This window comes from Stegodyphus dumicola, chromosome X2 (genome assembly GCF_044657685.1).
Source record: "Stegodyphus dumicola isolate Sdum_Otavi_A_Nest chromosome X2, ASM4465768v1".
Lineage (NCBI taxonomy): Eukaryota > Metazoa > Arthropoda > Arachnida > Araneae > Eresidae > Stegodyphus > Stegodyphus dumicola.
The window spans coordinates 101568971-101584902 of NC_140781.1; the positions used below are offsets into that span (position 1 = coordinate 101568971).

The 15932-nt window shown below is 33.6% G+C and overlaps 1 protein-coding gene across 4 annotated transcripts in view; it reads left to right on the forward strand.

Moving 5' to 3' along the window:
- LOC118182496 (uridine phosphorylase 1-like) overlaps positions 1–15932 on the forward strand; it is a 77834-nt gene that overhangs the window by 33656 nt on the left and 28246 nt on the right. For 3 of the 4 annotated variants that reach the window (XM_035351848.2, XM_035351851.2, XM_035351847.2), the window contains exon 2: positions 7463–7586. In XM_035351848.2, the coding sequence (XP_035207739.1) occupies positions 7463–7586 (124 nt within the window). Of the gene's footprint in view, positions 1–6831; positions 6941–7462; positions 7587–15932 lie in introns of those variants that run through there. The other variant, XM_035351849.2, reaches the window with a different exon arrangement.

The window sequence follows — 15932 nt, forward strand, 5'->3', positions numbered from 1 at the left end:
ACACAATAACACGCCGAATAAATACTAATTCAGAAGTCAAACAACAAAAATCAGCCTTATATTTACAAAATTTTCACAGTATTTTGTAAATTTTGTAAATATAACGCTGATTTTTGTTGTTTGACTTCTGAATTAGTAAATATAAGCGGTTTCGATATAAGACTTGCTGAACATTCAGTCTGCACTTTTTGTAACATCATTACACTTTACATTCTAGACGATTAATTTCTAAACCATTCTAATTTCCATTCTAAAAGTTTACAAATATTATTTTAACATTTTAAAGGATGGTTTGGTCTAATTTAGAAGCATTGTTAACTTTCTAATGATCTCTGGTGCAATAAAAAAAGAAGTAATTGCGTTCATAATGAACTATTATCACTTTGTTAATAAAATATTCAGTTGTGATGAAAGTTTTAAAAGTGTAATTTTACAAATTCATTATTCTAAAAAATTGCTTTTGTTCTTAATTTTCTCAGATATATGAACAATTACTACAAATCGTCAAATATTGAAAATAAAATGTAGGAGTAACATTTTGTTGTGTTTTATTCATATCTGTGCAAACAACAAGGATTTGTGTCTGCGTTGCCGTACTGAAAGACTAAGATAAACCAACAACGAATTTAAAGAAACGGTGGATGCGTATGCATTACTGTTAGGAATTAATAATATTAATAAGGTTGAATACCTATTTTATGCTGAGTAAATATTTTCAATTTTTGTTCATCAAAATTTCGAGATCATCAATTTTAAGGAACAGCACTTTCAAACTACTTTCAAAAAGATTCCGAGCTCTATAAAGATTACTTATTTCTATAACAGAAGCAGTAAGTTAATATATAAACTAATAAGCCTTGCTAAAATGTTAACGCTTATTTAAAAGACTGGAAATCCATCAGTCTACAGTAACGACAAGTTAACTCATTCTTTCAAGTTATATCAGTATTAACACTCATTCTTTCATAAATTACCTTCTTTCTCATTTAAAAACTTGTTTATCTTTCATTAATGTTTTGGAAGTTTGTTTTTAATAGATTTCATACTTGTCCCCTCTCTTTGCATTTAACTATCGACTGGACTATAAGTGTAGATGCCTATCAGTCTTAAAGGTCTAGTAGGTGAGGTTATCTAATCTCTCTATACTCGTTCTTATAGTACAATGCATTGTTCATTCGGTACATAATATAAGCATATAATACATTACGTTAGCCATACAATGCACTACGTTAGTCATAAGATACAATACATTAACAATGCTTTCCAATATACATTAACCTTACAGAAAAACATTAATAATGCATTACAATGCACGCAATTCAAATAGTGCTGTGCAATAACTATGCAAGTATAGTACATTAACTTTACGGTGCAATACAGTAATCTTCATATTAGACATTGAATTTGCGATCTGTAAATGTTATGCTGCTCTGATGCAACGCTTTTAGTCTGGGATATGAACGTTCCGTGAGCCACTGATATAACTGGTTGCTCATCGTGATATTATTGAAATATCTTTGTCTTGGCACTTCCATGCACTTGTCTTGTCCATGAAGGTTAGAACTCAAGAGATGTTTCCATAGATGCTGTTTCTGAGTGCTGGGATGTTCAAATATTAAATCGTCCGCGTTGCCTTCTTGAGCACAGGAACATGTCCATAATCACAAATTTAGATAAGTATGAAGAGAACGGGCCGTGTCTTGACGTGAATTAAGTGAGTGCCGCGACGTTGCCGCGAAGTACTGCACTGGCTTTTGGCATTAACATATGAGTGCGTCAGCCTGTGTTGGCACTATCCCAGCGTTTCTCCCATTTGACAAGTAACGTCTGTAAAGTGAATCTTTTAAGATAAGAGACAGGTAACTGAGTTGGATACTTAATGAAAGTGACGTTGTAGATTTCACACTGCTGAATCTATGTATGATGATATTTTTACATCATTCACCAGTTTTAAGAGAGCCAAGTAATTAAACAAAATACAAACTTTACGTAGAAACTAGTGCTTATTAATTTTTAAAAGCGAAAAACATCTTATCCATGGCGATTAACTCATCACAATAACCTGTATACTGCATTAACTGAATTACAAAACAATAGTACTTTATATTCTGTTCTATTTTTCTGCAAGTGTCAACTAATCTATGCATAAGAATCTAACAGTATTTCTACAGTATAAAAATAGGTTCCAATTCCTATCGTACTTTCTTTCCGCATTAGTTGACATTTTAATGAACATATCCTGATGCATCTGAAATAGCTTTTAGTTTCTTCAGTACAAACATCCAAATGAGAATGAAGAAAAAATAGTATGAATGAGGTATTGCCCCCTAAAACTATAAAAAGAGTTCCTTCACTTAATCTTCATAATTCTCAGATATATTATTTTGTTAAAGGTTGCTGCAATTTTTTTAAAAATTATCTTGGTAGTTGTTTTCCCATCTTCATTGAAGTTACAGGTTCAAACAGTTGTCTAACTTGTAATCTTCTTCCTTCTTCAAAACTAATGTATGCCAAGTAATTTCTCTTTTAAATAAGAAAATCAATCTTGTCAGTTTATCCATAGCTGTAATAATTTAATGAGACCTAGTTTTATGTAAAGTTATAGTAAATAAGTCTTTCTGTTTTTCCCAAAGTCTAACACGTGATATATTTTATTCCTAGGTATACTATTCTTGGGTAAACTTTTCATGTGTAGGGTTTTATTTCCTATGAATAACTATAGATTTTCCTATGGATTTTAGGCTGACTGTATAATTAGTTATTAAAATAGATTTACAACTAGCCTACGATGAAACTTTTACTCAAGGAACACTACTCTGTTTTTCTTGTGGCGTATAATACACTTTACTTCTCAAACATGATGAGTGATATGGCATGCTTTAGCATAATTCGTTGTAAAGAAAATCCACGTTACATAAAATCTTATGTTTCATATAGAAGACTTTTCCTGCAGAGCGGTTCGCTGCATTTCGTTTCCTCCGAGGCCTAGCATGCGATTCTTGATCAAGTCTATTAATCCATACACCTTCAAGAATGGTAAAATGAGATCAGCGAAGGTCTTCCTGGTGCAATTCACCAGTCGAAAGAATATGACTTACTAAAGTCTGTTCAATATGACATTTTAAACAGGTTTAAAACGCATTTGGGCCATAAATAAAACAACGTGATGTGCGAAATCTTCTCTTAAGCTGTTTATCAATTTCTGTTCTTTACATATATAAGTGCAACTCCAAAATTATCACTGTGATGCCAGTAATAAAGAAGGAGGACAATTCAAGTATTATTATTTAAAATGTTCTTTTGTAAATATCTCCTCACCAATAAATAGACATTATGGAAGTGCTGACTCTGCCATGCTCTTTGCTACCAATTAGCATGCAATAAAAATGAATATTGCTGTAATAAAAATATTGCTTATACTTAATTATGACTGTCCGATAATATACAAATATCTTTCTATTTTTTAAAAAATATTGCATATTTTACTGCTTCATCTATCGCTATTATTTCAAAGACCAAGCAAAATAACTTGAATTTCTTCTTTTCAGCTCCATAGTGAAATTACGAGTTTTAATTGAAACTCCACGATTAACGAACTTATCTTCATTTCTACTGCCTACAGGGTAGATCTGAATACAACCGTGGGTATACCATTGCGAAACATAACAGCTAGTTGCCTCGTTAATAAAGAATTATTCTTAATAACGGCAGAACAACTTAGTCGTCAGCAATTTTCTTTTTAAGTGAGCAATTTAATGTAATCTAATAATTTATTTAATCAGATTTTTCCACATGAATTGGCATATATTAATGTGAAAGGCTGTTTAAATATAATACTTCTAAAATAGCAGTTTATGTAGTCGTTGTTGCACATAAGTTATCAAAATGCTTAGTAATTCTATTATGGGCAATTTAATATTAAATTATTTTCACATAGTTGTCTACAGAAAGGAAAAAAAGTGTTTTTCTAAACAACAGTTATAAAATGTTGTTGCTGTTATGATATATCTCAGTTGTCTGTCAGTAACATCAGTACAAGCCCATGGAATTCACTATGGCAAGGAATGCAAGATTGAACCTGTCGTTGGCAAGAGCCTTGAACACCATATAGTTTGACAGTAAGATATAAACAGTAAAAGTATTATAAAAATCTGAAAAAAAAATTGTAGATTAAAAGATACAGGTAGGCACACAATCTAGCAGTTAGAACTTGAACTAGAATACAGAGAATTGAGCTTCATTTCCAACCAGTAATGATTTTTGTAAGTTTTTCTATTTGTTTTGAGACTATTTGTTGAAGGAACCGTTATAGTCTATTGAAGTTATATGATCTATAGAAGGTATGGGGGAGATTTGTTTTACTTCAATTTTTATTGAAATCTGATTAGCACTTATTATCCTTATCTTGACAAATCAGAACATGTTGCCAGTCGGTGCGGCTCAAGATCTTTAATTTATGTTAAGTGTTAGAAGAGTGCGTCATTCGTCAGTGCTAATAATATGAATTATTCAAAATAAGCCTGCATATGTTAATAACATTTTGAATCAACGTTTATACTATTAGCACATTAATAAATCGTATTTCTAATGCCAAATAATGCGTACCTCGATTGCAAAAGCAGTCTCTAACAACACTGGTAAAATTATGTTGTAACTTATAGATTTCTATGCTTTACACTCACATATTAGCAACAGCATATATGTGATTTTCCGCATGTCATTTCTCGTATAATCCGTTTAGTTTTTGATTTGAATTACTTCTAGAAGTCGGCAAAAAAATTTCAATAAATTTTGCAATCTTTTTTGGCGGAACTCCTAAAATCTCTACTAGAAACTGTAGAAGTGGGAGTTTCTGGTAGAGATTTGATAATTTTTTGATAACTATAAAAGCAGTGGTACTCTTCGGTGTAATAGATATACTCCAATCAATAAAGACCATATAGAGGACTACCTGGAAAAATTATTAGTAATTCTGAAAATAGGCTTACTTTGTGTTTTTTGGGTCTCTGAATCTGAATCTTTAACTTCCCATCACAAATTGCCCCGCACACAAATTTTATCTTCTTTCCGAATTTCTAGGTATTTTCCCACTAGGATTTCATAAGCCAAAAAACATAAAGTAAATCTATTTCCAAATTTACCATTAATTTTTTTAGGTAAAGCCCTCTGTTGCCTGTCCCTGGACATAGGCGGTTCTCTCCCTGTCTGCATGGGCGTTTTCGTATTTTTCCCCATGTGCAACATGTATACGAGTCAGTTTTCCTTAGGAGGTTCTCCCCGAAGACATTTCTTTGCTTAGCAAACAGTTTGGGAAACAGCAAACAGTGCTTTGCCACAATTAAATAAACCAAACCTCTTATTGCCTGGGGTAATATGTATGCATGTTGAATAAAATTGTGAGACTGTAAATATTTCCAAAGTTTTTCAAACCCTGATAAAATAAATATATCTAAAATAAGTATTCCGTGTAGTAAGCACACTTGAACAGCAATGCATAACATATGATGCGTAGTAAAACTTTCATTAAACAATTTTTTTGAATAAACACAAGATATATAACTTAAAAATAGCTACGAAAAAGTATTTGCAACTAAATTTAACACAAAATTTCTCACTTCAGTATATTTATTAATGTGATAGTCTTCAAAATATTTTCTTCAGAAGGAATTCGTGTTATTCGTTTAAAAAAATAATAAAGTTTTATTTTTTCCTAGAGGATTTAAAATTCTGGAGGCTACAAAAGAATTAAATCATGCACAATTTAAAACGAACATAAAATTTTTTTGGTCCATTTTATACATTTCTTAATTATTGGGTTGTATGAAATGTATTGATCAACATAATCGACACTTTTCATATATTTACGCTACTCCAAAATACTTTTGGGTTTCACTATCACATCAGTAATTTTTCAATTCATTTTTCCTGTTATTTATTATTTTGACAAAGATAGGTTTTTCTATATAAAGATCTGTGATCATTAATACGATCCTTCTTAACTTGTTTCTTTCGTATGTTTGTCCAAAGAATTTTTCAGTTCATATAACGCTGTGCCCATACACCGCTTAATGTGCCTTATAATTTTATATTAATGTGTATTTTGATGGCGATATATATTTGTTTAAGTCTTCGATAAGATAAAAAAGTTATTACCAAGAAGAAAATTTACAACTTGAGATACATCTTCGAGGTCTCTGGGAAAAACTTTAATGCCGTCATCTCCTAAAAACAACTGTAGTATCATAGTCACATCATTCTTAGACTAATGACTTTTTGAAATAGTTTCTTCATTTTCTATTTTGACACATATATCACTCCTCTCCGGTTTGCTTAAAAGTGGCAACGCTTTTCTTCGTTTTGTGGAAGGAAAATCCGAATAATCGCTGTCACTACCAGTGTCCGAAATATCTGGCTAACTTACAGCTTCAGACAAATTACCGGCACATATTTCACCATTAATGGACTCGTTAAAATTAAAATTGAGGGTTAAGAAAGGGTAAGAAAATTTGCTAAATCCTGCACAGCATTTTATATAAACTGTCTGACATTAAATGCCAAGCTTACAAAAAAAAAAAAAAAAATTCAGAAAGGACGTACTGAGTCAGCGACTACTCGAAAACAAGAATCAAATAACAGATTATAATGTCAATAGCTACTCGCCAGTGAAATTTGTATAACGTACTGCTACTCCAGTGGTTACTCACCAATGAAGAAAACGTATTGCTATACGTCAACGGCTACTCGACGATTAAAACTGAATAACGTATTGCTACGTCAACGGCTACTAAATTTTTAATTTAAAAGACTTAAGAAAGCCATCAGAGAGCTAATTTATCCAAAATCGTGCTTTATAACAATCTTTTGATGCTTTTCTCATTGGACCTTTTCCTTTTAAAAAATTCATCATTCGAAGATGCGCAAATGGTTATTTTGTACTAAGGTACATAAAATTTGAAGTTAGAAACATTTTATGTTAATAATATTAATATAATAAGAATTATCAGTTCGATATATTTATATATTACATTAAATGCAGTTTAAATTATATCAGTTAGATATGTTAGTAAAAGTACCAAGTAAAGTGGTTATTGTTTCTAACCGCTCAGTAACCAAGTAGTACCAAGTAAAATACTCAAAAGTAGTTTATTAGTCTAACCGCTCAGTTTAAGCAACTACAAATGTAATTTGAAAGATAAATTAAAACCTTAATGCTACTTCGATTAGCAATGTACTGAGATCTAGTTGTTTATCAGCAAGCGTGCATTTGGTGGGCAGTGTAAGATAACTGCGTCCGTCCTAAACAAACGGCAGTATAAACACTTCCAACGTCGAAAGAAAACTCTGAAAAAACTGGAGCTCTTAAAACTGAAATACTTCTTGAATTTTAAAACTGCATTTAACTTCAAAGGTCTGCTTTTACCTGATGGTTAACAGTAGCTATTATTTTTATTTTCTCCCCTAGTAAATGCAGAAGACGCAGTTCTGTTAAAAATCCTCACCTTGAAGAAATGAAAGTCGATATCCTGTATCATTTGGGTTTAACTACGTCAGATGATGATTTACAGATTATGTTTGGTGACGTCAAAGTGAGTATAAAATCTTATCAATTTTTTATCTCTTATCGTTTCTCAAAATATACGTAATGAACTTTAAACTTCGCAGCAAATCAGTAACTAATAAAAACAATAAAATACGTCAAAAAAGAACTTAAATATTATCCTACGTATCTTGCTTTTCCTCCCTCCAAAACCCTTTATTTATGAATTGTTTAATCTCTCACGAGGACAACGCATGGCATGTTATTAATGAAGTATCGCAGATTTGTTGTATTAGTGTTGCAGAATAAAATGGCTTTTTATAGCACATTTTCAAAGCTAAAAAAAAAAAAAGAGTGCATACAGGTGTTTGAAAAAGGTGACTGCAGTTTCTTAACACTTTTCTTAACACGTGCAGGAAGTTTAAGTGAATGTGAAGAACGAATGAGTATTTTTTATTTAGTTCTACGTTATCTCGTAGGTGGCATAGGGAGCAAAAATATTGTTTCATATGGCGACTAGAAATATACTCGTATGAATTTATTTACTGCTAAAAGGAATCTGTTATATCTATATTTAAATAATAAAGCAATAGAAAATAATTAAAAAGCATAAAAATGCAGATAGGATTGCGGCGAGTGTGAACGGACGCACAGCATCTGCTTTGGCAGCGAACGTGTTAAATATAAATTATTCAAATTCATATATATAGAAATTACAAATATTCTCAGTTACAGAGTTTCTTAACTTAACAACTTTAACATTTCTTAACATGACATAACTTACGCAGTTTTAACACAATTGATGTGAGTGTTTTTGTAAATATAAAATCTAACTTTTTACGTAGTCCCTGTATAGAAAACATTCCAGTAACTATTCATCGTATTTTAATGAATTATAAATACAAAATATTCCTTATCAGTACAAGATTTCCAAAAATGTACGTAATTAGTATTTTTATGGAACCAATTTCAAATTTAATCTTGAGCTGTGCTTCTGCCAATACGAGTCCATTAAATGCCAAATCGCAAACATTTGCTTTGTTGTTGCTCTCTAAATTCCGTTAGACGCACCAGTGGCCTTTGAATACTGGTAGTTCGATATGGGTTCGAATCTAGGAGAATGGGGCTAACTGCATGGTTGGTTTCCGTGTTTATCCCAATGTGTAACGTAGATACGTGCCAGTTTCCCATAAAAGTCCATTCCCATAGGGTTTGGTTTGGTTTGGTTTATTTAATTACGGCGAAGCACACTAGGGCTATCTGCCTAAGGGTAGGGATGCCTTCGTGGAGGACTTTCTAAGGGTAACTGGCTCGTATACACGTTACACACGGGAAAAACCACGAAAACGCCCATGCAGCCAGCCCGTTCGCGGGATTTGAACCTCGGACCGAACTACTGGTGTTCAGCGACTCTACCGCTCGGCCGCTGGTGGGCCCATTCCCATAGGGAAGACAACCTTCAGGTTGATTTGCCTTAATAATTAAACTAACCTAACCTATATTCCGTTGAAAAAATTTGTATTTGATCGACAATAAGCAAGTAATCTGAATAAATTTATTTTCGAATAGCTCCATTAATATTTCCTGTAAAAATTTCTTGCAAACTTATCATGTACAAACTTGTACTCTTGGTACTTACAGCCCACCAGCTGCCGAGCAGTAAAATCGATCAACACTGGTAGTTTCGACTTGTATTCTATTACAATCAAACGGGCTGGTTGCATGGGCGTTTCCGTCGTTTTCGCTATGTATAACGTGGATACGATCCACTTTCCCCCTTAGAAAGTGCTCCACGAAGTCATCCTTCTCCTTAGGCAGATAGCCCTAATGTGATTTGTCATAATCAACTAAACCTTTGGAACTTTGCGGTTATATTGGCTTTCAGCAGGAAATTAAAATCCTGCTCTTGCCAGTTCCTGATATGATCCCATGTGGGGCCTGACAGAGTAGAAACCTGAAAGAAATTTTCTCTCCTCTAGTGGAGGTAGAAGTGTGCTGAAGAGAGAGAAAGAAAAAAAGAAGCACTTTGCTCCTGTACTGCTACATCTTGGATGGAATCCGCCAAGCAGGGGCCGGAGAAAGAAACTTCGGATGACCTGTGTAGGATAGCCCGAATACTAACTGTTCATTCGTCGGAGCCAGTCACGTGGGAGGTCACCCTCCCAGAAACCGACCCCGATTGATGCTGCTTGAAAACCAGAAAACTGGAACTTAGAATTCTGAACTCAAGAGATGGGCGGAGGTTTTTGTCTTCAGCCAGGATTTCGTAGATAAGAATGTCCGTGAAATTAGCGGGATTCACATTGATAATATTCAACTAAACTAAACCCAAATCTTGGTACTTATATATTAATGCAACCACCTCAGTAGAAGTCGCCAAATCTTCAGAATATGGCAAACTCTGGCAACCATACTCATGACAATCATTTAGTCATGCAACGTCACCATTTTCGTATGCTTTCTTTTTGTGGTATCCAAATTATTCCGTAATATTTTATAAAACGTGATATTTTTTACCTTGAACTCAATTTTAAAATATGTGCTTGTGGAATTTGCCAGTAATAGAAGAAACTGGGGTAACATTTCTGCAGAAATACTGTATTATGCTGCAAAATCGCTTAAGAGAATAATTATGACATGTGGGTGGTAGATTGGTGGTGCGCAATGCCCAGTTTGTGCAATGCTCTGATTTTTTTAAGCAAAAGCATATCGATGTGTACACGGGAGGAAGAGCAGCGCAAAAAAATTTCTGAGGAATTTCGCGGAAGGATGCGTTTTGTTTTTAACGTATCATAAAGTTGGTACTTACGTATTAACTCAACGATTTTTGAGCAATTTCACGATTTTTTACAAAAGAAAACGTAAAAGTTACTTATTAGATGCAAGCTGTTGGTTTTCGTGGCATTTTTTTAAAAAGATATCCAAACTAAAGTTATTTATAGTAAGTTGGTAAACATTATCATCAAATGAAAAGGAAACATACTTTAGTATATCAAAATACAAATTTTAGTTGTTAATGAAAAATTTTGTCTTACATTAAGACATAAAACGCACTTTCCCCCAAATCATTCTGTAATTTTGTGTGCTTTTCTTCTTCCCAAGTATACAGCGATCTGTGTATACTTAAAAAGCGTCAGGTGATTACAGAGGTACGGCATCGTACAAACTCCGGTAACATCGGATATTTAGCAAACGCATCGCCTTATTTTTCCCTTTAGGTAATCTGCCTCAGAATTCTGTGTTTCTGGAGAAATTTTACAGCAGTTCCTTCCATCGCTGGCAACTTCTACAAAGCATATTTTAAAATGCGGCAGATAATGTGGTTTAAGTCTAATGGGTAGTATATGATGCTTTACTTATAAAAGCCCTTACAATGCAACAAAAGAACGTTGCTTGACTGAAGGTTTTTATGAGCACGGTTGCCTGAAGAATCGTTATGCGCATAATTACCAGAGTTTGACACGTTCTCTAAAAATTTGGCGACTTCGACTTAAGTGGGTTACGATAACACATAAGTATATAATCTTTATTTAATAATTAAAATTTGTATTTTAAATAGCTAATGTTGTGCATGTGAGTATTGTGAGCAGTGTATAAGATCTAAAATCGCTTAATTTGTTTATTTGATGGTTGAATCATCAGCCCGCTCCAAACGGAAGTTCAGTAATTGATCTTTAATTTATCGTTGTAGAATGTGTGTAAGTTTCTATGTTTCTACTTTTTCATGTGGTTGATATAATATTGTGTTTGTGACAGACACGTAGAATGACTCGCTTCTTTTGTATCATATTTTCGCATCGCTTATTTCATATTTAGAATTAGTGTAATTAAAAAAAGGAACTAAAGTCCATGTGTTATGTGATTTTTGTGTAACAGCCGCAGTGAAACAATGTTAAGTTTGTGCCAAATGTTTTACGATAAATATCGATAGTTCAGTAATTAAAAAAAATTGGTGAAAATCGCCAGCTTGCGTCTGTTAAGTAACTTTTAGCTTTTTGTCTGTAAAAGAAGCATGAGTACCTTTTATTTAGCATAGTGACTATTTTGACAGAAATTTTTGTACGCGAAACGATATCCTTTGAATCGTATACCCAACCATAATTTCTTTGCAAGGCTGCACCAGAGGTTAGCGGAAGCGGGTTCCTTTCAAAGAACTGCCATGAGTCAGGCACGATCAGCATAGACTCCGGACATCGAAGAGAATATGCTACATCAGGTACAGGGGACTCCAAGTTTGAGTACTCAAAATGTAGCGCACGCAGTCGGGGTTGTTCCAGTATCTGGAGGATTCTCAGAGAAAATGCATCCTATCATGTCATGTGTATCCAGGCACTTCAACCGGGCGAATGGTATCTTGAAATGTGTGCTACAGATGACCATTTTCCTGCTAATGTGCTGTTCACCGATGAGGCATCCTTCACGAGGGAAGGACTATTCAACATATATAAAGCCCATCTCTGGTCGGTAGAAAACCCTCATGGAAATCGACGTCATGCAGCGCAGAGTCGGTTTTCGGTTAATGTTTGGGTCGGCATTATGAGGGATTACCTTATCGGACCTCACCTGTTGCCTTTTCATCTAAGCAATGGTAACTACTTCATCTTTCTGCAGCAAGTCATGCCGCAACTTCTAGATGACAAACAAATTTCTGCATCGATGCGACAGATAATGTGGTTCCAACAGGATGGGGGCCCTGCCCATTTCAGCCATAACGTGTTCGTACCCACCTAGACGTCCCATTTGGCCAACAGGGGATTGGACGTGGTGGTCCGGTGAGTTGGGCTGCTCGATCACCGGACCTATTATGTCTTGATTTCTTTTATGGGAGCACATGAAGACAATGGTTTATGACACCCCCGTTGACGACGCCGAGGAGCTGGTTGCACGAATCGCAGTAGCTGCCGGAGAAATTCGAGATATTCCTGGAATATTCGTAATTCCATGCGCCGTAGCTGTCGATGTGAGGAGACGGTAGACGAAACTTCGACCACTATCTTTGACTCATGTTACTTTTGTTCATTTAAATTTATTATTAAAAGGAATGTGAACTTAACTGGCGTCTTTTAATTTTTGGTGTTTCTGTGTACACCAGCGAGTCAGGAAAGCATTTTCGACCCTAAAAGGTTATAAAACTCCCAATCACCAGAGTTCACCCTACCCCTACTAGAAGTTCTGAAACGTGGTACTGAGACACCGCGTGTATCTAAGACGGATTATTTAAGCAAACTATGTAGTCTTTTTTTGCAAAAAATCTTCTTTATACCCACTTTTGGAAATCAAAAAGAGTAAGCGATAACAGTTAGATTAATATTTTTTTTCGATGCAGTTAATCAGTACTGACAATTTTTCTGTATTTAGCATTTGTTATTTAGAGAGGATTACATTTTTATAATTCTTTATGGTGCCATATTGACTCATATTTGCCTTTACTTGTGATACTTTGATTATATGTACCCTATTAACCAGCTTGACAGCGTTGCAGTTTCTTCTATTTACAAATCTTACGTTTCTTTCCTTATTATCAGTTTAGGACCTTGTGTTATTTTTAATTAGTTTGGACTATTTTAGCATTTACTCTGCTACTTCGGGACAGAATTCGAAAGCTGACATTTCAATGGAGGTAGGCTCTTCGAGTCCAGTAGTCTGGTGTATCACCACCAGAAAGGAAGAATTAAAAGTATCGACAATATTTATCGAGCAGTTAATATAAAATATTAAATTTAGAATCCAGTTCCTACGATTCAAGAATTATATAAATTATATCGATTCCTTAAATCAGAACTGTTAGTAATCGGTATCGACACTGATTTCTAGAATTCTTAAATTTTTCCGAAGCAAATAATGTCTTTTAAAGTAATCAATTATGTTAAAATGAGATGCATTTCATTTTATTGCTGAGAAACAAATTTGTAATTATAGTTCAAATGTCACTTTTTATATTTTCTAAAGCTAAAGAAAGCATAATAGCTACAGCCACACAACATTATTTGTTAAAAATGAGAGGCTGAAATTCTCATTGCTAAACAGCAATACATTAGCTGTACATCCTAACGTACTTTAGCTATTAGTATATATCTAGTAATTTGCCATTAAACTGTAGAAGTACTGTCAAAAATAATACTATCGATGATTAAAAGATTTGGAGCATTTGTGTCTTCTTTTCAAAAAATCGGATGCGTTGCAGTGAAATGTGGAGCTTCATATTTTTTCTTTTAAATTTCTTACCATTTCTTACCAAGCCTGAAACCTATTTTATTTATTTATTCATATTATCGACAGAAATTCAAACGTTTTAATAGTCAGCTAATAAACTTCTGATTCAAGTAGACTAGAATCCTAAGTAGGTAGTGATATCGAAATCAAAGCAAAATTAAATGGGCGAAGAATAATGACTCTACTAACCCATTAATAATAGCAGTGAATAGTATCCATTAATAACAGCAATAAAAACAGAATGTACGAATATGCATTAGGGACGAAAAGACATAAATGAATCCGCCAATATTCTCTTTATATTGGCTCTGATTTAGTTGTATGGAGTATTTATTTGTGACGTTTAGTTCTTTCTATTTTAGTATTCTACTTTACTTAAGATGAGATAAGTTACTCTTCAAATCTTCCAAGGTCAATATTATAGCGTCATTTTCGCAGCTCCTTGAGCAATCTGTTTGGTAGACAGCGTTCTTTTTTTTTTTTTTTTTTTTTTTTTTTTTCAAAACTATGTGATATATTACGCTTTCATTGCTTTAAAAGCTTTAAGGAGCTTCCGAAATAAGCTATGAAAAGGAAGTAATTGAGACGGTCATTTAATTCCAACAAATGCCTTTAAATAAGAGAGCAATTAACTATGTGAGGCGTATTAGTGTTATTTGTGTCTGGGGGAAGGTAGTTTAGGGATCTTTAATCTGCTCTAAAGACCCTTTAACTTCTGACTTCACGACAGTTAAAATATTTATTATGTCTTTTCGTTTCTTCTAACTCAGTTTTAAAAATATTTCTTATACCACCTATTAGTAGGATTTATGATCTGTTCAAAGTTCATAAAAGTGGAGTTATTTTTTGCTGCATAGTTCTAACTTAAAAACAGCATCTCTAACTTAGAAATCCATGCATCTCTATCCCTCTATCCAGTTATTAGTTCATTCTACATTAATTTCGAGTTCAATCTTAATATGGAATAGAAGTTTAAATGCAAGAATCATTTTTATTCGTACAAAAAGTTTACTCAGAAATTTTGTTAAACCGCAGTGCTTTACTTCGCTAGTGCATTCACATTAGAATTGATGAATTTAGCAATTTACTTTGCCTTTTCTGTATTTTCCCCTTTGGATGAGCGGTGTGATTGCATCCTAATTGACTTATCTACCGCGAATGGCCGTAGGGCATAAAATTGAACTATCTGGTAAAAATTCTATGCAGTTTTATGCCAGTATTAAAAAAACAATTAATCTGATAAGAAATGGCTGCAACTTGTTTTGAAAATGAGGCAACTTGTTTTGAAAACTTTATCGCCTGCGCCGGCAAAACGGAAAAGTACCTTTTTCCCTAATATTTATGATAGCTTTCTTACTACATGATATAGCTTTATATTAATAAGCAGTTAATTATCAGTTCCATTAATAACTTTTTGTAATCTATAGAATCTTGACTTCCGATGAGTTGCCGGAGTACACTTTTGTCTATAAACACTTAATTGAACCCTTGATGACCATTGACTCTCTTTAAAATTTCTTCAACTCACAGAAGGGCAGTACCGACCCCGCAAGCAATTAATTATCAATTTCAATAATGAGTTTTTTGTAATCAATGGGATCTTAATTTTCTGATCAATCTCCGAGATATATCTAGCTATCAATTTCCAATCGATCCCCTTTTAAAAATTTCTTCAAAGCCCGGATGGTCAATATCGATAACGCTGCGAGCACCTGATCTAATAAAAACTGACCAGTATTTACGCTGAGCAAAGCCACAAAAACATGGAAATACCTATGCAGCCAGTCTGTTCCGTTTCTTGTGCTAGGAAACGAGATGAATCAACAATGCTTCGCATTTTAGCCACTGGTGAACTTCCTGATACAAAAAGAGATACTGAATCGATGTCATAAGAATAAACTGAACGCCTGTCTGTCTCATGTTTGAGAGAAAATCTAAAAGACTGATCTCAGTTTTTAGTTTGTTCGAATGAATTTAATTAAACAAAATTATGTTTGCTTAAAAATTCTAATTATGATAGCGCTAATTTAATTTGCATAACATTCATTTACTGAACAAGAAATATTTTAGAGTTCTTATATATGAGCTTTCGTAAACTGCATCAAAAGACTGCCTACAAGAAATTACGGTAGTGTATTAACAAAAGCATGTTAATTATTAAATTTAAAAAAATTATTGCGAA